The sequence below is a fragment of the Schistocerca cancellata genome, chromosome 9 (genome assembly GCF_023864275.1).
Source record: "Schistocerca cancellata isolate TAMUIC-IGC-003103 chromosome 9, iqSchCanc2.1, whole genome shotgun sequence".
In the NCBI taxonomy this organism is placed as follows: domain Eukaryota; kingdom Metazoa; phylum Arthropoda; class Insecta; order Orthoptera; family Acrididae; genus Schistocerca; species Schistocerca cancellata.
Window position 1 is genome coordinate 187,539,288 of NC_064634.1, and position 25,914 is coordinate 187,565,201.

A 25,914-nucleotide genomic window follows, 5' to 3' on the forward strand; every position below is an offset into this window, starting at 1 on the left:
TTAAACTTATCTTGGTCTATAAAAAAGTTATCTATCAGTAAGCTGCTATCCTTTACCACCCGAGTAGGAAAATCAATAACGGGTGTCAAGTTGAAAAAGAACTGAGTAATATTTCAAGGTCATTTTTCCTATTACCCTCTTTCAGAGAATCTACATTGAAGTTCCCACAAATAATAATTTGCTTCCCCCTGTCTGACAGATAGCACAACAAGGAGACCAAATTTTTGAGAAATAGATGAAAATTTCCTGATGGGGACCTATATACAGTTACATTTATAAATGTGCCTTTATTTAATTTAAGCTCACAGGCACATACAGTTACTTTATTTCCAAATTCACTATAAAACTAAAACCTCACTGAATGCCTCAACCCTATAATCTGTGTCTTAACTCCGTACTGCATGCAACCCAATGTAAAATATTTGACAATAATCGGTCCTTTAACAAATGTAAATATTTTGTGCCAAAAGTTCAAATAACTCCCACAAGAGGGTAACATGTAACAATAATTTTGCGGAAAGCAATGAGTAAACCCACTGAATATAGCACAAAAAGTGCTGAAACATATCTGGGTGAAAACAAAACTACAGAATGATGTTTTGGACAACATGAAAATCCTCTCCAATAATATGTACCATTCCATTTGTTAGTAATGGGCACGTCTACTACTGGACAGCATATCAACCAACTGTAAGATTGAAGAATAATACACTTTTTGTTGTTGTTGTTAACAGTATTCCAAACTTCACTGTTGGCAGTAAGCATGACTTCGTTCCTAGTTCATGATACTAATGCTATTCCTTCAGCACATTTTGGCAACTGACAAAATAGATGGAGTTCAGTTTTAGCATTTACTTTTGTTTCTTCTCAATCCTATTGTCATATTCTGCATCACTTTCCAGTTTTAGCAGTCACGTACCAGTTATTGCTGATTTCTTAGTACCAAACTGTCCTTTATTCTTCACAATGAAAATCTATTTTTCAGTAATGCTTCTTAATTACAAATGGTTATTGAGCTGCTCTGCCCTGACACGTGTATCTACCGAATTTCCCATAGACAGCAATTCGCAAAATCCAACTCATACTAAGTTTCTTGCATGCTTCAAAAGGAGTCTTGAAGCTTAGTATTTACAGAGCAGTTTCTGCTCCTATAAGATTTCTTACATTCAAAAAGTCTGAGCTCCATTTAATATATACTTGGGTCAAGAGTTAAAATGTCAGGAAGTGCAGAAACTGAGCACAACTGCACATTCGTGGCATCCTGTCAAAGCCTCAGCCACTGACATGGTGAATCATCATTCTTGTGGCTATATTGACCAAAGGGTCAATTAATAACTGAAGTTCATGTGAAGAGAGCGATCAAACTCAAGAACTGTTTCCAATGTCTGACTAGAACCCAAAAGAAATCTTGTTCCAACATGACAATGCACAACCACACACAAATCTCACAACTGGGAACAAATCATCAAATTGGGTTGGATATCACTGTCTCATCCACCCTGTAGCCCAAACCTAGAGGCTTCAGAGTTCCAGCTATTTGGACTACGAAAGTATTATCCACATGGAACACTTTGAACATCATGAGAGTGATGATGATGCTTGGTTTGTGGGGCGCTCAACTGCGTGGTTATCAGCGCCCGTACAATGACCCAATCTTTGCTCAGTCCAATTTCGCCACTTTCCTGGATGATGATGAAATGATGAGGACAACACAAACACCCAGTCATCTCGAGGCAGGTGAAAATCCCTGACCCCGCCGGGAATCGAACCCGGGACTCCGTGCTCGGGAAGCGAGAATGCTACCGCGAGACCACGAGCGGCGGACATCACATCATGAGAGTGTAATTCATGCAGTGAAAATATGGTTACATGCACAGGCCAAGTGCTTTGGCTTAGGAACAGCACTGTTTCAGTAGAACTCTAATGGGATTGAACAAAGAATCTATTCAACTTCAAAAATTCTAATACTTGCCCAGAGGAATTATTCCCAGATAAAACGACAGTTCTTTGCGATATAGCCAACGGCACCATGAAACTCCAAATCTCTCTTTATGGAGCACACTTCCATCTCATCACTAATGATAAGTCCTTGGTGGTAATATTCTTTGGTCTGTGCAGTAGTCAACTAGAGTGGACAGCACAGCTCCCACACTTACTTCTGGTACTGCAATTTAAAAATTCATTAGAAGTCCACAACTAGATATGCTAATGCCAATACATTGCCCTACATGCCCATGGGTCCTGGCATCCTTTGACAGAAGGGCACAGGTCGGCATCCAGATTGACTTGTCAGCCCAGTATGTTGTGCAACAGCCACTGAGCGAGCTGGTCCCACAAGGCATCAATGCTTCAGCATGTCCTACACTGGTTTCGTCAAAGCTGGCCCTCTCCATTTATCAGTCTCCACAATGTCCCCACTGCAGAACCTCTTCACTCACATATTCGCCTTTCAGCTGTTGTTGGTGTAGTAACACTGTTCACGGTTACGTTGCACTTCACTTAGCGTAGACCGGGACGGTGTCCTAGGCATGCCCGATGTTAACTCACTGGGCACGGCCCGTGCTGCCGGAGTTGTTGTTGTTGTTATGCCGGCAGAGGTCGCGTCCGAATTCTCGCGTGCCCTCTGGTGGACGGGACTCTACTTGCGGCAACTACCGTCCGTGACGCGCCGTGCCAATGCGCGCCTCCAGCGATCTTTCTGGTGGCTACTGCAGTTGGTATTTTATTACTGGCCACAAATCACAATGACTTCCATGTGGTCTTTTCCCAAAACATGGAGGTCCCAAGTGTTACATCATACACATTAAGGGCCATGGGGAATGGCGACCACCAGAACGTAGCATGTCGACATGTTTGTTCGCCATAGATTGGACATTTAGCACATGCACGTATAAGGTACATTGAACATCAGGCAGCCCAACCATAAAACTGGTGTACTATGGCCAGCACAACAGCCATGGGAAAGGGTACACTTGGACATAGTAGGGCCTTCCCTCAATTCAATGTCGCTCACTGCTGGACACATCGTCAAACTGCCCATAAGGGGTTAATGTGATGTTCACCACCACAGAAGTCACCCTCTGGATGCTGACAAAAATATTAGCGACAGAAGGCCTACCCTGCACTATAGTAGCTGACAACCGACCAGCATTCAACTGCAAGGCAAAAAGAATGGTGTGTGCATTGAAACAACAAATGTCAAAGATCACGAGAGAGACACCAACAGGGGCAAGGCTAATCTTATTTCTTAATGCCTACAGAGTAGCACCAGGTAACAGTTGCAGTCCTGCTAAAGTACTCTGCAGATAACAACTGCATACACTCCTGGAACCTGTTCCCACTGTCCCCTGGGGTAGCTGCAAGGATACATGCCATGTCTCATGTGTGGGCCCACACATCGGGGCTGCATCGGAGATGGACTCTGCCGACAACTGTCTGGTGTCAGGGAAGCCACATGTATGTCATCTCCTCAAGGGTTGCGCCCACTAAGAGGATCAGTTCCAAAGATACATTAGAACAGAGGGGGCACCACCAAAGTAGCTCTTCTACCAGCAGATGTAAACATATAGCTGACTGTATAAGTTGATGATGACAACATGGAAGGTGCATCCAACTTGGAATTAATTTCTGCACAGTTGGAACACAGATGAGAGGGCATCGCCAATCTTCATGTGATCTCCAAGTGGTGCTAGTGGTTCTGTGTGATCTGGGTGGTACCACTCATTCAGGGTTGTACTTGAGGCTGGCAAGAATTAGTTATAGACACTTACTGTTTAATTCTTCCAATGCTACATCTGCCTCTAGTTCTGTACATCTTCACTGATGACATTGGGTGACCTGGATTTGATTCATGGATTAACAACTGGACTAACAATGGCTGCTGTGTATCAGATGCTGTCTGTTTGCTTTATGGACAAACTTTCTAACTTATGAGTGAGTGTTACCCCAGGAATCTGTTCCAGATCACTGTCAGACACTGTATTTGCTTAAGCTGTGTACTACCGTGAGTGTGCAACTAACGGTTGTTGGTGTTGGGGGGGGGGGGCACAATATAAAATACAAATAAGAATTGCATATGTACTGGAAATAAAAGTTCATACCTGCATTATATTGCACCAGATGAAGTTTAATATGGAGCAACCTTGGTCCGTGGTACTCAACTGCTAAACATGCTTTCCTGACACACATTAAATATACACTTTTAAGGGGAAAAAACACTCCAATAAGGAATTCTCAACGGGACGGAAATCAGTAGATGTGATATACACAGACACACAAACAAATTACAATTTCAGAAAAACTGGATTATTTATTCAACATAAAGACTTTCACAAATTGAGCAATCGATAAAGTGTTGGTCCACCTCCGGCACTTATGCAAACACTTATTTGGCATAGCATTGATTGAAAGAGTTGTAGGCTATCCTCCTGAGGGATATCATGTCAAATTCTGTACAACTGGCATGTTAGATTCTCAAAATCCTGAGCACGTTGGAGAGACCTGCCCAAAATGATCCAAACTTTCTCAATTGAGGAGAGATCTTGTGAGGTTGCTGGTCAAGGCAGGGTATGGCAAGCATGAAGGCAATCAGAAGACACACTCGCCATGCATCAGGTAATCAGAAGACACACTCGCCATGCATGGGCAGGCATTATCTTGCTGAAATGTAAGCCCAGGACGGCTTGGCATGAGCGCTGAATATCTTGGACATCCCACTGTGCTGTAAGGGTGCAGCAGATTACAATGGTGTCTTACTATGAAAAGTAAAGACACCCCAGATCATCACTCCTGATTGTTGTGCCATCAACAGTCAGCAGGAGGGGGGGGGTGTCCCCAGATGTCTTTGGCTTGGAATCTCAATGGTTGGATTAGAATTGTCTTCAGTGATGAATCCCACTTCAAACTGAGCCCTGATGACCGGGAAAGATCTGTTTGGAGATACTCCAAACTGCAGTGAGATACCAAACTGACTGTTGTCTACCATATGGCCCGACAACCACGAGCGTTGGTCTGGGGTGCCATTTCTTTTCACAGCAGGATCCACCCGTTTGGTTGTCATCTGTGGCACCCTTACAGCATAGTGATACATCGACATTCTGTTGCCCTTTATGGCAAGCCATTCTGGGCGTACATTTCAGTAAGGCAAAGCCCATACACACAGAGAGGGTTTCTACTGCTTGTCTTCGTGCTTGCCAAGCCCTTCCTTGGCCAGCAAAGTCATCATATCTCCCCAATTGAGAATGTTTGGAACATTATGGGCCCTCCAACCAGCTCAGGATTTTAACACTGTAACGCATAAATTGGACAGAATTTAGCACAATATCCCTCAGCAGGACATTCAAGAACTTCATCAATCAGTGCCAAACCAAATATTAGCTTGCATAAGGGCCAGAGGTGGACCAACATATTACTGACTTGCTTAGTTTGTGAAACACTATCTCTTGAACAAAACATCCAATTCTTCTGAAATTGCAATTTTTTTTCTCTCATCTATCTATACATGTACTCCACATCTACTGATTTCCATTCCATTCTGAATCAACTTGTGGTGTGTCACTTTTTTTTTTGGTCTTAAGACTGTATTATGAAGCCGCAGATGTTACCAGTCCATGAAAACTATAAAAAAGGTAGATTTACAATTCCACAAGACAACAGTCTTATACGCTTGAGGTGTTTACTTCACATCTCTCATTTTCCATGAATCTTTACCGTCAACTTAGTTACCCACTTTCACATGTGGATCAAGAGTACAGTTAGTTGATGTGATGCTTTGTCACCTATGTAGAACCATGAAGTGCTCCTGTTACAGAATCAAGTGTGTTGGTGTTGGTGGCAGCAATGAATGTGTTCTGGCACAATTTCAAAAGCTCAAATGTCATATTTCAGGGATCATCCATACCTTCCACCTACAATTGGAAAAGAAACCACAATTGCAAAGGAAATCACAGTTGCAAAAGAAACCACAAATTCTTAGCATGCTTTTGTAAAACACAATACACCACCACATTATTGAAACTTAGCCAAATACTGCTGCTACAGGCTTCTAGGTTCTTTCTCAGATGTTTAAAAATGCATGCATGCACGCACGCATGCATGCGGCCAACCACACACGTGGCCAGCCAGGCCACACACACACACACACACACACACACACGGCTATGTCTTCTCTGGTTGATTGTGAGCAGTGACCTCGGCTGGGGTAAGTAGAATGGTAAAAAGAACAAGAAGGGAGTGGGAGAGACGATGTAGTGTTGCCTGTGGGGTCTGTAGAGAAGTGTCAATGACAGAATGGTGGGCTGCTTGGTTTAACTGTGCTTGGGCAGGAGGAGAAGGGAAAGGTGAGAAGCACAAAGAGGGAAAGGACTAAGCTGGTGAGCCTGGGGGAGGGGAAGGTTTGTTTGTTTTGTTTTGTTTTAGGGCACAAAAAACAACTGGGGCCATATGCTCCCAAGTCAACACTATAGGACATGAACACAGAGAGGAAGGAAATGACTATACATCAGTCCCAATGGACAGAATAGGAGACAGCTAAAGACAGCCACGTGGAAAAGGCCTAAAAAAACACCATACAAAAATGGAGGTCCAAAACTAAAAATTAAATGGTCTTCGCCATATTGCTTCAGCCAATAAAAAATAAAACACAGTTGGCAGCCTGCGTGTCATTCGCTAAAATGGCTGATAAATCAGACAGGAAACCCAACCTGGAACGTAAATTGTTAAAAAAAGGCATTCCAGCAGGAAATGGCGGGCAGTTAAAATTCGGGCGCAATGCCTACAAAGTGGCAGGATAGCGCCACTGAACAAATGACGATGGCTAAAAAGGCAGTCCCCAATATGCAGCCGAGTTAAAAGAATCTCTTCCTGGCGGGAGGGCCGGGAGGAGGTCGTCCAAGGCACAGGGAAAGGCTTAATAAGCCAAAGCTTATTCCCATGAATGGAGGGTCACTGACAATGCCAAAGGGACACCACTTCCTGACAGACGGCAGCACAGAGATCATCATAGGGAATATAGGTACTTGTGGGCTGAGGTACAAGGACAGCAGCCTTGACAGCAGCATCAGCAGCCTCGTTTCCTGGCAGACCAACATGACAAGGGACCCACGGAAACATGACACTGACTCCACCAAGAGGGAGCAAGTGACAGTTTTCCTGGACTTGCTGCACTAAGGCATGAGTTGGGAAGGCAGTGTCGTACTCTGTGGCCTGATACAAGGCGAAAAGCTTGGCTGTAAATACTGAGAGGAATGTGCCGGAAGTTGATATCGAAAGACGCAGGTGCCAATGACGAAGGAACACCGGACCCCATGGTCAGTACAAGAGCCATCAGTGTATACAATGGTACTATCGCAAAGTCCCACGCGAAGGTCGTGAAACTGAAGGCAATATAATGAGGCTGGAGTAGTGTCCTTAGGAAGCGAATGAAGGCCAAGGTTAACATGGGCTGGTACAAATGGAGGAGGGTGGTTTGATTGGAACCCCAGGAAATACCACTGAGGACATGTAGGACATTTGAGGGACTGCGTACCGTGGCAGGCTGCCAGGTAAGATACATGGGAGGACCACGAGAATTTCCTTTTGAGCAGGAGCCCCAGGAATTTTGTTGTGTCAACTAACGGAAGGGCAAGCAACAGGCCCAAGATGGATAGATGGTGAGAGAAACCATTTGCGCTACCAGAAACTCACACAGATGGTTTTGTCAGGGGAAAAGCAAAAGCCACTGTCAATGCTCAAGAAGTGAAGACAATCAAGACAGTGCTGAAGACTCCACTCAATGAGACAGGTCCTTTGTGAACTGCAATAGATGGCTAAATCGTCGACAAAAAGGGAGCCGGAGATGCCCGGTGGGAGACAGGCCATTAGAGGGTTAATGGCAATAGCGAAGAGGATGATACTCAGGATGGAACCCTGAGGCACACCGTTTTCCTGGATAAAGGTGTCTGAAACGCACCCTGAAAACTCGGTCTTGTAAGTGCCCGAGGAAAACAGGGAAGGCACCCACAGAAGCCCCACGTGTAAAGAGTACGGAAGATACTAGTTCTGCAGCAGGTGTCGTAGTCCTTTTCCAAGTCAAACAACACGGCCACAGCCTGGGAGTTCCACAGAAAACCATTCACGACACGGGTGGACAAAGTAACAAAATGGTCAACTGCAGAATGCTGTGCTCGAAATCCATGGTGTGCATTCGTTAGTAAATGGCGAGACTCGAGCCATCAAACCAGCCGAGCATGAATCATACGTTCCATCACCTTGCAAACACAGCTGGTAAGAGAGATGGGGCAGTATAGCTAGAAGGAAGGTTTTTGTCCTTACCGGGCTTAAGTATGGGTTTGACAGTGGCTTCACGCCAGCATCCAGGAAATGTGGCCTCAGCTCAGACACGCTTGTACGTGTTTAGCAGAAAGTGCTTGACCGCAAGAGAGAAGTGCTGCAATCCGAATGTGGATGGTGTCTGGCCTTGGGGGCAGAGGATCGGGGTGAACTGATAAAGGTGGCATTGCAGCACTCACTATTCTGAGAAGAGAAGGGTATCGCCTGAGCCTCCTCCACTTGTTTCCGATGGATGAAGGCAGGGTGATAGTGGGAAGAGCTTGAAACTTCCACAAAATGGCAGTCCAAGGTGTTGGAGATAGGTACATGGTCCACGATGACATCGTCAGCTACTGTCAGGCTGGAAGTTGGGGACTGGATCTTGATTCCAGAGAGCCGTCGGAGGTTGGCTCACAGGACAGAGGAAGGTGTGGAACTGTTAAAAGAACTAGTGAATGAAATCCAGCTAGCTCTTCTGCTATCCTGAAGAACTCGACGACACTTTGCACACATCTGTTTATAATTAATGCAGTTTTCCAGCGTAGGGTGGTGGTTAAAAATGAAGAGAGCACATCTCCGTGTGCGAATTGTGTCAAGGCATGCCTCAGTCCACCAAGGGACTGGGACACAATGTGGTAAGGAGGAGGTGCGAGGAATGGAATGTTCTGCAGCAGTAAGGTTAACGTTGGTGAGGTAGTACACCTGGTCATCACAACTGGGGAAATCTTGTTCTTTGAAGGTTGCCAGGGAGGAGTAAAGCTGCCAGTCAGCCTAAGGTAAGCTGCCCTTTGGGTGTGCGTGTGGATGGGGTAGGAGCAGCAGAGGGAGAGCACATGGGAAAGGTCACTCGAGTAGGCATCAGAAAGAATGGAACACTCAAGGCAGTGGGCAAGCGGGGCAGTGCAGAAGGATGGGTCCAAATTGGAATAGGTGTGCGAGGAGTTGAAAAGGAAAGTGGGTGCTCCAGTGTTAAGGCAGAAGAGGTTAAGTTGGATAAGTAGGTCAGCCAAGAGGGCACCTCCCTGACAGGTCCTGGGAGAACCCCATAGGGGATGATGTGCATTAAAGTCACCGTGTAGCAAAAAAGGGAGGGGGAGGGGTAGCTGCCCAATAAGCTGAAGAAAGTCTGCCCTACTGACAGAGGGACGAAAATGGTATAGAGGAAAAAGTCAGGCAGGGAAGGAAAAGGCGAACTGCAACAACTTACAACTTGGAGATAGGTATTCAGGGAGATGGGTTGACTATGAGGGCCATCCCGTATGAGCAGCATGGTGCCCACATGAGATGGAATGCCGACCTCAGTGGGAAGGTCAAAATGAATCGGTAAATAATGTGAAAGTTCAAAGTGGTTGTGAGGTTACAATTTCGTTTCCTTAAGGCAGAGTACAAGGGGATGCTGGGTGCTAAAAGCAGCCGTAAATCCTCTTTGTGGGACTGAAGGCCACAAACATTCCACTGGAGGACAGTCATGAGGAAGAAGAGATGTAAGGGTGTCAACTTGGCAGCTGCCAAGTGCCAGCCGGTGTAGAGTTGCTACTACAGGGCACAGAAGCAGGAGTATCCTGCTCCACGGGGTCCGCACGGGCGAGACACAGGCCAGCCAGGCTATGGCACCACACGGCGACACCGTTGAGCAGTACTGGCGAAGGAGAAGACCATTTATCTTTAGCAGACTTCTTCGAGCCCTTCTGGTTAGAGGAAGACTTGGGTGTTATTTGGCTGGAGGGACGGAGGAAGTCGACCCTTGAGGTGAGAGTTTACCGTATTTACTCGAATCTAAGCTGCACTCGAATCTAAGCTGCACCTGAAAAATGAGACTCGAAATCAAGGAAAAAAATTTTTACCGAATCTAAGTCGCACCTGAAATTTGAGATTCGAAATTCAAGGGGAGAGAAAAGTTTTAGGCCGCACCTCCAAATCGAAACAAAGTTGGTCCATTGTAATATGAGACACAATTTAGGTCGAATGAATGACGATACAGCTACAGTAGTTTGGTTCGAGTCGTAAGCTTAGCAGTTAAGCTTTACCAGGTAGCCATTGCTATGCGTCAGGCGCTCCGTCCGTATTTATACGGGTACCCTTCCTTTTTCACGTGCTTCGTCTGGGTTGAATTGATTGCTTATTTTTCTTTGATCTGATAAGTGCCGTTACTTTGTTATAGGTGTTACGTCACTCTAAGCTGGAAATGCATTATTGTACTGTGTCACGCATTGTTTGTCGCATTCTGATAATGAGTGTTTACGACCTGTCGCCGCTCGCAGCATAGCTTGCTTTTGTACACGCTACCGCCGCTTCCAATTGAAAATAAATAAATAAATAAAATCGTCTCATTAGCGAAACAATGGCAAGAGACTGCAATTTGTTGTTACTTACACTGCTGCTTTCTTTGATAATGATCAACAAGAACCAAATAATAGACTGCATGTGATAGAAGATGTTGTGAAGGAGAGTTTAGCGAAAATTTTTCTCCGTTTGAATATCTTTGCAGATGCCTCTTTAGTACATTACCTTCTGCACAGAAATTAGAGTCATCTTAGATTTAAAAATCTAGTCAGTTGTCGTGCTTCATTTCTGACTGTATCTCTAATCGGCGTAAGAATAATACTAATATAAACATGGCATGATATGTATATTCTTCCGCGATTACTGTTGTCTCACTCTAGTTTCGTAGTTTATTAGGCAGACAGGATTTAAATGAAGTAGTAGCAAACACAAAAGAATACATGGCAAAATGTTTATATTCGTATTATTCTTATGATGAAGAGAATACTGCATGTGATTCACAATTCATAAAAGTTCCTATTAGCAACCATATCTTGTCACAGGTAGGAAAAAATTCAGAACGTAGAGTTGGCCATATTGACAAACATCCCCAACAGTCTTGCCAGTCGGATTTTCGTAGTACATCGAAAGGCTGCTACATTCGAAGATGAACAATACGGAATTTGTATTTACTTCGTTGGATAATGTATGAAAATGCAGTGGTCGAAACTCGGGGCATAGAAAAAAGCTCGTCTTTCACCTTCTTTTTTTTTTATTTATTTATTTACTGACACAGAGGTTTTGGCGCCAGTATTTATCTTTGTGCCTACAAAGCAAGCCTGTTTAGCGCTACATATATTCCACGGCAAAAGTTACTTGTGGCGGCACCTACCAACATTTTACAGAACTTCCGCTTACTTTGCACTCGATTCTAAGCCGCAGGCGGATTTTTGGATTACAAAAACCAGAAAAAAAGTGCGGCTTAGATTCGAGTAAATACGGTAACGGTTTGTTGCACAGTGGGACAGCAATGCTACCTTGACACTGGGTGATTTCACAACCTCAGAGCCGAATTTGAGGTCACATGTCTGCGTGGCCATGTCCTTCATGGAGCGAGGGTTACCAAGACCACAACTATAGGTGCCAGACAGGAGAACGCAGGGTTTGCGACTAGCCAGTAACTTGATAGCTACTGGGTAAGGCACTTCTTCCTTTAACCGAACCTCTTGAAGAGCCCACTCATCTAGATACAGGGAACAATCCTGAGAGGAGGCGGCATGGCAACCATTGCAGTTGATAATAGCGGGGAGAAGGAGGCAGGCATTCGCCCTCGTGTGCATCCCTGCCACAGGTTACACATTTGGCTGGGTGTTAACAAGATGTTCGAGTGTGGTTGAAACGACGACACTGGTAGCAGCGCATTGGATTCGGAATGTACAGCCAGACTGTGATAATTTCATAGCCTGCTTTGATCTTGGACAGCAGCACCACCCTATCAAAGGTGAGGAAAAGAGTGTGGGTGGGCACCAAGGAGGAATCGACCTTTTTCATCACACAACGGAAGGCAATGACACCCTGATCAGAGAGGTAAGATTGTATTTCAGCCTCAGTTATACCGTCAAGCAGCCTGGTGTAAATTACACCGCGGGAAGAATTCAAAGTTCTATGTGCCTTGACATGAACAGATTAGCCGTGGAGAAGCGAGGCAGCAAGCAGTTGTTGCGTTTGAGAATCAGAAGCCGTCTCCAAAAGCAAAGTGCCATTCCATAAACGAGAGCAGGATTTCACACAGCCAACAACTGCGTCAACACCTTTCTGGATAATAAACAGATTGACTGTGGCAAAGGACTGGCCGTCTTCAGTATGTGAGACCACAAGGAACAGCGGTGCAGCGGGAAGGGTCTCCGAATCAGTAGCCTCATTACATTTATGTTTCATAGACGTCAATGGGGGAGGATGATTGAATCATCACGAGGAAATCCCCCATGATTGCCCGCATCTCCTATGGCGCACTCCTTCCAGCTGCGGGCCGCCTTCACAAGGGGGCGCACCTGCCTTATGTGATTGTTCACACCTCAGGTCACACCTCTTGAATGCCTGCCGGAGGGTCCAATCAGCAATTTGGAAAGGTTACAGCTCAGGCAATCACCCCTCCCTGGGCCTGGCCTGTGCCAGGAGGTCTGTGTGAATCCTACCTGTCAACCCGGGGCTGGGAATTACGCATTACCCAGTCACCTGTTACACGTCAGACATATTGGCTGGCCTTCAGGAGCACACAGGGAGGAAGAACAAAAAAAGAGGATCCTCAAACGCCAAAGTGGAGGATTGAGAGGAGAAGGGAAACAAAGAAAGGAAAAGGGAGCCAAAAATAAAATTGAGACCATTTGCACGTCTGCGACAGAATGCAGAACATTCCCAATAATACCCCAGACATGTTCCCCAAGGGAGGGGAAAAAGAATAGCAAGAGGATAGACATGCAGTGCGGAATGGAAAAAGTGCTGCAAAGGCTGGGGCCCCCGTGGTAGCCAAGTACAAACCCACCAAAGAGTGGCAAGCCCAGGAGGGACACGGACACGGACACACACACACACACACACACACACACAAGGCATGTATGAGGCTGGTGTGGGAGCAATGAAGGATATGAGACCAGAGGGATTATGGGACCGAAGGGAAGGTTGCAAGAGTTCCCACCTGTCCAACTATCTCTTGGCCACAATTGGGTAGTGGCCTTTTACACAACTAAATGAGTAGGCTACTGTATTTACTCGAATCTAAGCCACACTTTTTTCCAGTTTTTGTAATCCAAAAAACCACCTACAGCTTAGAATCGAGTGCAAAGTAAGCGGAAGTTCTGAAAAATGTTGGTAGGTGCCACCACAACTAACTTCTCCCATCAAATATATGTAGAGCTACACAGTCAGAAATGAAGCACGGCAACTGACTAGATTTTTAAATCTAAGATGACTAATTTCTGTGCAGAATGTAATGTACTGAAGAGGTGTCTGCAAAGATTTTCAAACGGAGAAAAATTTTTGCTAAACTCTCGTTCAGAACATCTTCTGCTTAGAGTGACGTAAACACCCATAACAAAGAGAACGGCACTTATCAGATTAAAACAAAATTAGCAATCAATTCAAACCAGACGAAGCACGTGAAAAAGGAAGGGTACCTGTATACATATGGACGGAGCCTGACACATAGCAATGGCTACTTGGTGAAGCTTAACTGTTAAGCTTGCGGCTCAAACCAAACTACTGAAGCTGTATCTTAATCCATTTGACCTAAATTGTGTCTCATGTTACAACAGACCAACTTTGTTTCGATCTTGAGGTGTGGTCTAAAACTTTTGTCCCCCCTTGAATTTCGAGTCTCAAATTTCAGGTGCGGCTTAGATTCGGGAAATATTTTTTCCCTTGATTTTGAGTCTCATTTTTCAGGTGCAGCTTAAATTCAAGTGCGGCTTAGATTCAAGTAAATACTGTACATGGTTGCTTTAAATGGTGGCTCTGCCTTTGATGCGTAAGGAAATTTCTGTGACCCAATCTACCCAATATACTCACCAGTTCCCATTTCACCCCCTGCTCCCAACCTCTTATCAGTGTCTCACGTCCCCATAAATGACCTGGATACAAGACGTAGGCCATACATCTCCCCTCTATTGCAATACATTCACTGACATTTTCTACCCCATCAAACTGGCCAAGAGACACTTGGACCAACAAGTTACTGAGCATGCTGCACATCTCAATGTGCTTGACTTCTATGACTGCTTCATAGCCCAATGCCATCTAGATTCCTTTCACAACCAGCACTTTTTTAATAGTTCAGTAGGAAACTCTCCCTGTAACGTATCATTTATTCCGATAATCCCCTGTGCTCAACCTTAGCAGTAATATCCTGCAACTGCCTCATCTGCTCTCCTGCCCCTACTCCAGCCTTACACATGCCTTCTCTCCTCCAGCTCACTTGGACAGTCTTTCCTTCTATCTTCTTCTCCACTATCCCTCTCCTTCTCTACCTCCCCCATCACCGCAGATCTTCCGTGCTAAGTCTCTGCACACTCTCACAGGCAGCACTACAGCATCATCCCCCACCCTTTTCATACTACCCATCCTTATCTCTTTTGTAACTCTACTACCCACTCTTTCTGATGAAGGACTTTGTCCGAAAGCTGAATAATGTAGCAATTTGTCCCAATTAATATTGTTATTGTTCTTCCATTCCTGAGATTTTCCACTGTTTATATATTACTAAGTGTGTGTCATTACTAAAGTACTAACTCTGAGTTTATTTACAATAAATAGTGTTTCTTAGCATTTATTATGAACTTTCTACACACCAAAATTCTATATCTGTTGTTGAACTTTGCATTTGGGGCACTCGTATACACCTGACAAAATTTTTCTCATTTTGTCCACACATCGTTTGTGACATACTACACCACATTCACAGACAATGCCCTGGAAAAGAGAGAAACAATTAAAAAACATTTTATAAACCACATTTTATAAACCAATATTCTAAAAATTTCATACATAAGCATAAATTTCTAAAATGTTATAGAATTATGACAAAGAGATTTCCTTCAGGGAGTGCTATAACAGTAATAATGGGAATGCAGGAACATAATCTGTGAGAATGGAAACCACCAAAAAAGATTTTAGAAACATATTAATCTTGAAAACATCATTGTTGCCTTGTTTTTTTTTAACGCACATGCATTTACAGAGGTGTGAATTGGGGTTGTCTCATTAGTCTTCTGACAGGTTTCATGCTATCATATAAAATACAGCTAACATTTCTTGGGATCACAATTTGTCCACATTCTGGGCCTGTTCTCACGATCCTGATGTAAGTTGAATACGAAAACCAGGAAAATATTGGGAAGAAAGTGTATCACGATATCATTGTCTACAATATTTCAATTACACACGTCATCTTAATCAGGAAAAGCTACTGAAGAGGTGTAATCTTCCCAAGTTCAAGTTCCTTCTTTAATTTGATTCAGCAAGAAGACTGGAAGTTTTTTTCATATTTTGTTTCTGCAGTCATACGCAGGACTAATTTGATTACTAGGGTGAATTAATGCTCATTTAAGGCAACAGATAACACAGCACTTTAATTACTACAAATTTAAACAGTATATCTACAATTACCAATTTTCCCTGGCTTACTTCACAGTGAAAGAGGTTTTGGTGAATGGCCAGATCACTATAGCAGACATGCACAGTATTTTAGCACAAGAATGCATTATCAACTAGAGCACAAGTTGTCCCAGAAAAAGATACACTCAGATTTTATGTGGCACTCTTACAGACTATGGCAAGGCATACACTCCAAAATCGAGAATATTACAGTTCCAACAGCAAAGAACTTAAGTCACTGTCAGCAAACATTCGCTACATGCAAAGACCACACAAACAACTAACTGAATTTTGTATAGTGCCCGAGACAATTTTAGCTTACAGACTCTGATATTCTTGCAGACTTTGATACTAGGAGTCTCAAACTAACTGGCAAAAAATGCAATGAAGCTGTTCAGGCAGCTTCTTATCACTTCAGTGAGGATTTTTGAAAGCAGACCATCAGCATAACTGTGGGCAGCACCACTTTTCTTGTTACATTAGACAGGGGCTTTAGCACGCAGCCATCACTGACAAAGTGACTAATTGTTCTATAATTCATATATTTTACATGTCTGCCCCAACAATACAGTAATTTGTCCATGAATTATTCTATTGTGATGGGGTGTATCATAATTAACATAAAAAATGGGTCAAATATCTTCTTCTCTACATACATAAATTTATGTCCCCAGACCACTTCTGCCTGTGTATTCAGACTAATCTCAGGAATGATTGTTCATATTATGATATTTTTTTTACCAACAGGTACACCGATTTACGAGAAAGGCTTGTGTATATAACTTATAAATATTTTGTGCAAACTGGCAGGACTATTATGAAAAATTCAACGGTCACTGTGAAAATGATGCCACAACCATCTAACAATGAATGGTGCAACTCAGAGTGAGGGCTGCTATTGTGCGATCGAGAGCATCCACTGGGCCGTTACTGTGTGATCGAGAGCGTCCATTTGACCTTCACTGTTCTCACTCACTCCAAGACACTACTGTCATGATTGTGTGACCTATTTTCGTTTTCCATTCTGGGGTTTGTACATTTTGTGCTGTCTGCACATTTTCCTGGATCAGGCAGTGGCAGATACAGAAAAACCCCAAGAAGGGGGTACTAAAGATATCTTGAGCTACCTTTACTTTTACCGTAATAAAAAATAGTCAACTCACATGCAAAGTTTAAGAAAGTTTTATTTGAACTGATTATACACATATACAAGACAATGCCATCTTATGATATAAAAAAAGTTATCTTCCTTAAATGATGAATTCTAAGTGCCTATTCTTCCAGGCAAATTGGTTAATTACATTGTCAATAGGACAATCAATGTCAGAGTGAGTGTTCAACACAGCTAAGCCATTAAGTCGATCCTCCTTGACCGTTGACCTCAGCCACGTCTTTGTACACCGCAATGTTGAAAAACTTCTTTCTGCTGTAGCAACAGATGCAGATACATAAGCAAATATTTTGTATAGTGTGTACAAAGTAGGATAGATAGATCCAGGACAAACAGACAACACTTGCATAACAGAATCATGATCATTAAGGGCGTTTTTCTCCTAGGTACGTATAAGATATGATGATGCGGACGCGTGTGCTGTATAGGAAAGCACAACTCGATTCAGTCAAGTCGTTTGATGAAAGAAATGAACTAAAGGCATGCCGGCCGAATGGCAGGGGTGGCGCAGGTGGCAATGTATCCGCCTCTGGGATCAGGGCAATGTTGTCTAATATGGACATGAAGTGGTGTCTCACTGAAAGTCTTGCACTAGGTCTCTGAGCTACACAAAACTATTATTATCACATTCTGTGCATTTCTTCCCCTTCTTCTTCTATACATTTCATAAATTAAAGTCCCTCCGGCCTCATTTTTCTGTCTGTATGTGAAGTTTAATCTCACGAACTATTGTAGGATTTTGATACAGTTTTCACTAATAGATAAACTGATTCAGGGCAGTAGAGTAGCTCACAGCTCCAATCACTGCCAAGAGATGTCACCCCAAATGCGAATTAAATATGGAACACACAACATTCGTGCTGCCTTACAACTTCCCTGTCATGTGCAGCTTAAATTTTTTAAGTGGTATGAATGTGATGTTATTCACTTTAACCTTATGCAGTGGTCCATAAATAAAGTTACTGGCAGGCCACACAAATCATGTAGCTGCAGACACTTAGTGCTTGCATTTGGATGCAATACTGTGCTCTTCTCCATGGTGCATTACGAATCCTTTCAAACATCCTTTGACCCTCTTCTAATCTTGACAAAACAGCACATCTTGTTGCTGCAATTCTCAAACCATATTAATGGAAATGCTCTACACTTCTTTTTTAGGAAGACCCAAGGCAGTAAGACCCACAGCATTGAGGTCAGGTGATTCTGCAGGCCATGATACAGGATCTGCTCAATAAATCCATCTTTATCATTTTGACACATTACATGTCATATTAATTAAAAGCAAGCCGTACTACGTTCCCTACATGCATGAACTACATATACCCTCCATGGCCCATGTGTGAAATACAAGTCCAATTAGAAATGAACTGAATAAAAAGATGTTTACATTTCAAATACATTTGTACTAACTATAGACAATATTTCATATTGAAGTCAGTGATGACCTATAACTATCCACTTGAATTAAGTTGAAAAAGTTCATTTGCAGAGCAGTGCTTACTAGAAACTTTTGCTTCTATTGTCATAAATTTTTACCTGTGTCAGTTTCCACTATACATTACCATACACTTTGTGTAATAAATGAAGGAAGATATGTGATGGCAACAACCATACAAAATTACACATTAAATTGGCAAACTTTTCATTTATGGTGGAACAGATTTGCTAAATTTAAAAATGTGCAATTGTGTATATCACACAAACTCACACTTACCACAAAAACATAGTCTTTGCACAGGTGACAGTTTGAAACACAATCTGCATATGCTTCTGCAATGTATGGTGCCATTTCAGTAATGGTGCGAACGCCTATGTAGATCTTACCTTCCTGTGGATAGAAAACACAGATTTAATCACCCTGTTGTTTAAAGGCATCATAGAAATACAAATTTTCTCACTCTAAAGTAGCAAGTTTATGAAAAACAGTTGAAAAAAATGATAAGGCCAGTATTTAACCCTTCAGGTGGTGTAATACTTAGTACTGTCTATTAATGGGGAAAATTAATCGGGAAGGGCATGCCACTTAGATCTCAGGATGAAACAGATCAACCTGCTGATGATGGAAGGCAAATATGCAGATGGAAATGTCAAAGACATTACACTAGTAAGCACTGTGCCAGTTTCAGTTCAGATAAGAGGGCAGAGCAAAAAGTAAGGATAAATTAGCAGAAGAGAAATGGATAGTGTAATTTGCCCATCCCCACTGGTGAAAGAACTAGTAGTTGTGAAAGCTAAGATAGTATATGTACTTTTGTGTGTGTTTATCAGCAGTAATACACATATTTGCACAGAACACTGTAGGTTACAGAAGTGACAGAGCTGTAAATTGTGCAAAATTTTACAGCCTTTGTAAGAACAGCAACTGGTTTACTTTGCTGAATGAACCTGAGATGGCAAGGATGATTGGAAACCATTCCCTTTGAAAAACAATGAGATACACTGCCCGGGAAGAAACATACAATACTCTACACACAAATGATTTCCATTTTCCTCTCTCATTGTAGTGTATTAAGCTACAGAAATATACCGAGTTTCATCATATAAATGGCACTTTTGGACAATGTGCTGAAGTGTTGCTCAGTTTGAAGCTCTATTCACTGAAAATACCTGTTATCTTGTAACACTCTCACAAATACTTCTGTAGTAACACGGTTCACGTTTACGTAGCACTTCACTTAGCATAGACCGGGACTGAGTCCTAGGCAGGCCCGATGTTGACTGACTGGGCACGGCCCGTGCTGCCCGAGTTGTTGTTGTTACGCTGGCAGAGGTCGCGTCCGAATTCTCGTGTGCCCTCTGGTGGATGGGACTACTTGCAGCAACTACCGTCCGTGACACGCCGTGCCGATGTGCGCCTCCTGCGATATTTCTGGTGGCTACTGCACTCCTCTTCCTTCGGGGGGGTGAAGCCACTGTGATCCACTGCGTCGGAAGGTGGAGCGTCATGCAGGAGTGACGACCTCCACATCCATCGGAAGGCTGGAGTCGAGGGGATCTGCCAACCCTCGAGCCGGAACCTTCGAATACGGCTGGAAGAGACCCACACGAAGAGGCCCCCGTCGTCCCACCACCGGAACCCGGAACAGAACGGGAGAGAGGCCGTCGAACTCTGGATCCTGGTCCAACCCGGGAGGGGCAAGACCCAGTGGCGGGGACGATGGGGAAGGGACGACCACAGGCGAACCAGCCAGCTGAACAACCGGGCCGCGCGAGGGGGGCAGGCTCTCGCTGGAGCATCGCTAATGATGGCGATGCCGGTGCTGGAGCGACTGGAGGCTGCCAAGGCTGAGAGCCATCGCGGTGCGGCAGAATCACAGGGGGTAGGGGTGGTAGCGTCCCCTGAGAAACCAACACAGGTGCCGGCAATGGGGAAGCCGGTGCCCGAGGGGTCGGAGGGTGGGGGCCCAAACGTGGACGAAGCTGATTTTGGTGACGACGTACCTCCCGATCCCCGATCTGCAAGGTATAGAGCCGGCGGCCATTTCGGCGGAGGACCACCGCCAGTATCCAATGTGGATTGCGACCAAACCCACGTGCCCAGACCGACATACCCGGTGGAAAGCCGGGTACTCCGTTTTGCGAAGACTGGCAAGGACTGGGCCGAAGGAGGTGCAGCAGAGTCCTAGGTTGGCCCCCATGGAGGAGCTCTGCGGGGCTGCGTTCTCCCATAGGTGTGGTCCGGTATGCCGTCACGAAAAACGTCAACGCCTCCTCCGCAGGAAATTCGTGCACATACTTTTTCATCTGTCTCTTAAACGTGCGCACCATGCGCTCGGCTTTCCCATTCGATTGTGGATGAAAGGGGGGAGAGCAAACATGCCGAATACCGAAGCGCCTACAAAAATCCTGGAAGGTCTGCGACATAAACTGAGGTCCATTGTCTGAGACCAGGATGACTGGCAGACCTTCCACAGAAAAGATTTTTGCTAGTGCCTGGATTACAACCTCTGAAGTGGTTGAGGAGCAGCGAACCACATACGGAAATCGGGAATAAGCATCAATGACAATGAACCAAAAGCCATTGAGAAACGGGCCCCCAAAATCAATGTGAACACGTTCCCATGCCTGGGTTGCAGGCGGCCAGGAAGAGAACGCTGACCTGGGAGATGCCTGTTCGCTCGCACACTGGGAACAGGCGGCCACCAAGTGCTCAATTTCTCTGTCAATACTGGGCCAGTACACATGTCAGTGAGCCAAGGTTTTAGTACGGGAAACACCACAGTGCCCCTCATGTAATAACGTGAGGACTTCCCGTCGCAAACTTGCAAGGAACAACCAAGCGAGGAGCTGTATCATCGGTAGCCAGAAGGAGAACTCCTTCCAAGACGGAGAGGCGGTCTCGTAGAACAAAATAATTACGAAGAGGGTCCGAGGCCCGGCCTGGAGGTCGGGATGACCACCCCTGCTGAATGAGGTGAACCACTTGCCGGAGAACCGGATCAGCTGCCGTTTCTCTGGCGACTCTAGAACTAGTGATCGGGAAGCCATCAACCGCTTGGCGGGACGCCACATTCAAATGAAAACACATAATCCCCTCTCAATCAAACTTAGGATCCGGGCCCACCGGAAGACGGGAAAGAGCGTCTGCGTTGGCATGCTGTCCGGTAGGCCGAAAATGAATGTCATAATGGTACTTAGAGAGGAACAGGCGGGGCCAAATAACGATATTAATGGCTTATGGTCAGCGATTAACTGAAACTTCGTGCCATACAAGAAAGGGTGAAACTTGGTAACAGCGTAGACAATGGCCAAAGCCTCTTTTTCCACCTGGGAGTAATGGGCCTGTGCGGGACTAAGAGTTTTAGACGCAAACACCAGCGGCTGCTCGGAACCATCTGAGTTGCGATGGGCCAGGACCACCCCTACCCCATACTGCGAAGCATCTGTAGCCAGGACCAACGGCTTATGGGGGTCAAAAGTAGCCAAACACGGCGCTGATGTGAGGAGGCCTTTCAACGAGGTGAACGCTCGCTCGCATGCAGGCGACCAATCAAAAGGAACACCCTTGCGCAGAAGGCAGTACAGGGGGCGGGCGATGGTGGAAGCCCAGGGAATGAACCGGTGGTAATATGCAATCTTGCCTAAAAAAGCTTGTAACTCCTTCAGCGAAGCGGGCCGCGGAAGGACGACGATACCTTGGACCAAACTTCCTAGCGGCTGGACGCCGTGCCGAGAGATTGTGTAGCCCACATACTCAATGGACGGTTGGAAGAAGTTTGACTTACGCAGGTTGCAACACAAACCCACGGACCTGAATTTGAGAAAGAGGGTTCGAAGGTTGTGCAAGTGTTCCTTCGTGCTGCGGCCCGTGACAATTATGTCGTCCAGGTAATTAATACAATGAGGGATTGTTGACGTGACGTGCTCAAGATAACGCTGGAATATCGCCGGGGCACTGGAGATTCCGAAGGCCAACCACTGGTATTGGAAAAGGCCAAACGGGATGTTGACAATCGCCAGCCGTTGGGAGTTCTCATCAAGAGGTATCTGATGATAAGCCTCCGAAAGATCGATTTTCGAAAAATATTGGCCTCCTGCTACGGTGGAGAACAATTCATCAGCACGAGGCAAAGGATAGGTGTCCACCACCAATTGGGAATTAATGGTGGCCTCGAAATCGCCACAAAGACGTAATTTTCCCGAGGGTTTCCTGACAATAACAAGGGGCGAAGCCCACTCACTAGAAGAAATGGGAAGAACGACCCCTAGGGCTGTCAGCCGGTCTAGCTCTTCTTTTACCTGAGGGCGGAGAGCCAAGGGGATCTGCCTCGCGCGTAGAAAACGCGGGCGAGCCGACGCCTTCAACGTTAAGTGAGCTTCAAAGTCTGAAACATGCCCCAGGCCCTCCTCAAAGATATCCGGAAAGTCAGAGATCAAAGATTCTAATGATTGATAGGGAATGTCTTCGGAGACCAACTGTATGGTGTCAGTGATAGAAAACCCGAAAGCTTGAAAGGCATCCAAGCCAAAAAGGTTAGCGGAGCTCGCATCACTGACAACAATAAAAGTAATAGGCTGAGTCACTGATTTATAAGTCACATCGGTAGTGAATTGACCCAGTAGGGGAATGAACTGTTGACCATAACCGCGTAGACACCGGTAAACTGGCGCCAATGGGGGCGACCCAAGGTCGGAGTAAGTTTGTGCATTCAACAAAGAAACCGCCGCGCCCGTATCTACTTGCAGTTGTAATCGGCGCGACCGGACCGACACCTCGATAAAAAGTTTGTGGGCCAATGCGTCGGGAGCCTGGCCCGATGAAACTTCCGGAATGTCAACGTCCATGTCCTCTGTAACTGCTTCCTTCGATTCTTTCGAGGCTGAGCGGCAAACTGTAGCAATGTGTCCTTTTTTATTACATTTGCGACAAACGGCCCAATGCTGGGGGCACTCCGACCGATCGTGATGTATATAGCACGACGCACAGGACGGTAACAGGGGCCGGCGGCCGGAACTCTGTTTACGTGCCGTGCGGGAGCGGCCGTAACGGCCGGATTGTATGGCTCGCACGTCGTCCACCCTGGACGCAGTGGACGCGGCCACGCTGCCCTGAACCGCTGCGACGTCGCACCACGCTTCCAACTGTTGACCAGCGGCATGAGAGACTTCATACGATTGAGCAAAGGACAGGACTTCCTTGAGGGAAGGGCCCGTTGCTGGACCTCCCTATCAGGGGCCGAACGAACAATGACGTCCCGCACCATAACGTGGGCATAGGACTCTCGCGACTGCTCCGTGACAAAATGACACTTGCAACTAAGACCGCGCAGGGTAGCGGCCCACGCCCGGTAAGACTGATGGGGCTGTTTCTTGCATTGATAGAACTCGATCCTAGCCGCCACAACATGCGTGTGGCGGCGATAATATGAAGACAGTAATGAACACAATGCGTCAAAAGACAAGGACGAGGGTTCCTGCATCGGCGCTAGCTGCCGCAAAACTTGATACAGCGAGGGAGATATCCAAGACAAGAAAAGAGCACGACATACCTCCGCATCGGCAACATGAAACGCCTGGAAATGCTGCCGAAGGCGATGTTCATACGCGTTCCAATCTTCCGCCGTCTCGTCATACGGGGGAAAGGGTGGAGGGAACGGCGCTGGAGCATACGGCGTGGAGAGCAACGCCGGAAGCACCTGTTTCATGGTGGCCATGAGCTCCGTCTGCTGCTCAACCAAAACCCGCACTAAATCCTCCATGCCGCGGATAAGCCGCGAAACCGGAACAACGACGCAACACGTGAAAGAACGACCCTACTCGTCACCAATTGTGTAGTAACATGGTTCACGTTTATGTAGCACTTCACTTAGCATAGTCCGGGACTGAGTCCTAGACAGGCCCGATGTTGACTGACTAGGCACGGCCCGTGCTGCCTGAGTTGTTGTTACGCCGGCCAGGTCGCGTCCGAATTCTCGCGTGCCCTCTGGTGGACGGGACTACTTGCGGCAACTACCGTCCGTGACGCGCCGTGCCGATGTGCGCCTCCCGCGATATTTCTGGTGGCTACTGCAACTTCTAAATAAGAATTCTTAATTACTAGCATCAGCTTTGCACAACTGGCTGTCTTAGTCTTGTGGCTTCAGTCCAGCTTTACACAACCGGCTGTCTTAGTCTTGTGTCCTGACCTCAAGAGTTCGGAGTCTCTGCACTCTTCTGGGAAAACTCCTCAACACAGATAATCCAAGCACTTCAACTAGAGAATTAAAAGCTTGCTTCCTAGCTATAGTCTCATAATACAGATTTGGTGCATTTGATGTGGACATCCTTCATATCACATGTAGAGAGGTAAGGACTAAATCAAAGGAAAATATTAAGGAACACTTTAAATTCAAGAAAAGAAAGTCTTAGCAAAATTAATTATTATATACAGGAGAGAGAGCAGTCACCTCCATAACAATGAAATTGGGAAAAATTATCAAGCAGTTATTATGGTTAATTTTCATTTGTAGTAAATTTACTTATGTAGCAGCAAATTTAAGGTCTTCCTTTACTGAAATCTGAGACAACAATGACTTCTCATTATCAATGAACACCCTACACTAATTTCAAATACTCCCATCCTTAAAATCGTTGGATCTGTCATATTAAACAATGCTGTCAGATATTAATGAACAACCTTTTTGCAGAACCATCCATCACTAATGAGTTTCTCTGCAATATCCTGGAGATGCCCTTTTGTTATATGAAAAGGCATATCTTGTGACATGTTCAGCACATGGGTAGATGACACCCACCCCAAAGTCTCTGAAGTCATAATTTCTGCCAGAATCCTTTTGTAGACCTCCCTGTGTTCCTTTGTGTAACCACCTGTCAGATTCCTGTAAAAGCAGATGTAATATATTTATCAATGAATTGCTTTAGAAAACAATATTCCAATACTTGCATAAAATTACAATATGCTACTCCTAACAGAAGTGTTTAAAAACACAGGAAATAGAAGACTCCAACAAAATATTACAAGGGGTGATAAAAAAAATTCCGTTTGAGGGCACTGCTGCAATGTATATGCAACATAGTGTGACCCTGATGCGAGCGCACAAGAACTGACATGTGGGGAGGGGGTTAATGTGGCATCTGTGTCTTTCCTATGTGTGTGCAGTAACTGTGGGGACATTATTACCAAATGCATCCAAACAAGACTAACATGTTGTTGTTCTTTCCTTGGCTGCCAAAGGACAAACACCAGTAAACATCCATTGGAGAATGAGGAATGTGTATGCGAAAGCATGTCTGTCAAAAACCACCATTGTGGAAATTAAGGCAAAACACTTGGGAAACTGCAACAAGGGGTGCTGCTGCTTCGTGTAAATGCGTGTCCCCATATTGCAAATGTTATAATGTAGACTGGTTCACATCTCCTTTTTTCAGCTACTAAATTTTAAGGGCCCTTAGAAGCTTCTATTTTTATATGTCTTCCAAAAATTACTATTGTTACACATGTAATTTCATGGGATGACAAGGACAATTTGGTGCATGAAGTTTACATACTACGCACGTAGGATGAGATTATTTTAAGCTACCACAGA

General features: G+C 45.0%; 1 protein-coding gene across 2 annotated transcripts in view; it reads right to left on the reverse strand.

Annotated features, from left to right (window-relative positions):
• The window catches only part of LOC126100256 (non-structural maintenance of chromosomes element 1 homolog), a 54,424-nt gene that overhangs the window by 13,883 nt on the left and 14,627 nt on the right, over positions 1-25,914 (reverse strand). Inside the window, exons 3-5 of one of the 2 annotated variants that reach the window (XM_049910842.1) lie at positions 25,005-25,206; positions 18,603-18,716; positions 14,913-15,033 (exon numbers count right to left, since the gene is read on the reverse strand). In XM_049910842.1, the coding sequence (XP_049766799.1) occupies positions 14,920-15,033; positions 18,603-18,716; positions 25,005-25,206 (430 nt within the window). In that variant the 3' untranslated portion in view covers positions 14,913-14,919. Of the gene's footprint in view, positions 1-14,874; positions 15,034-18,602; positions 18,717-25,004; positions 25,207-25,914 lie in introns of those variants that run through there. The other variant, XM_049910841.1, reaches the window with a different exon arrangement.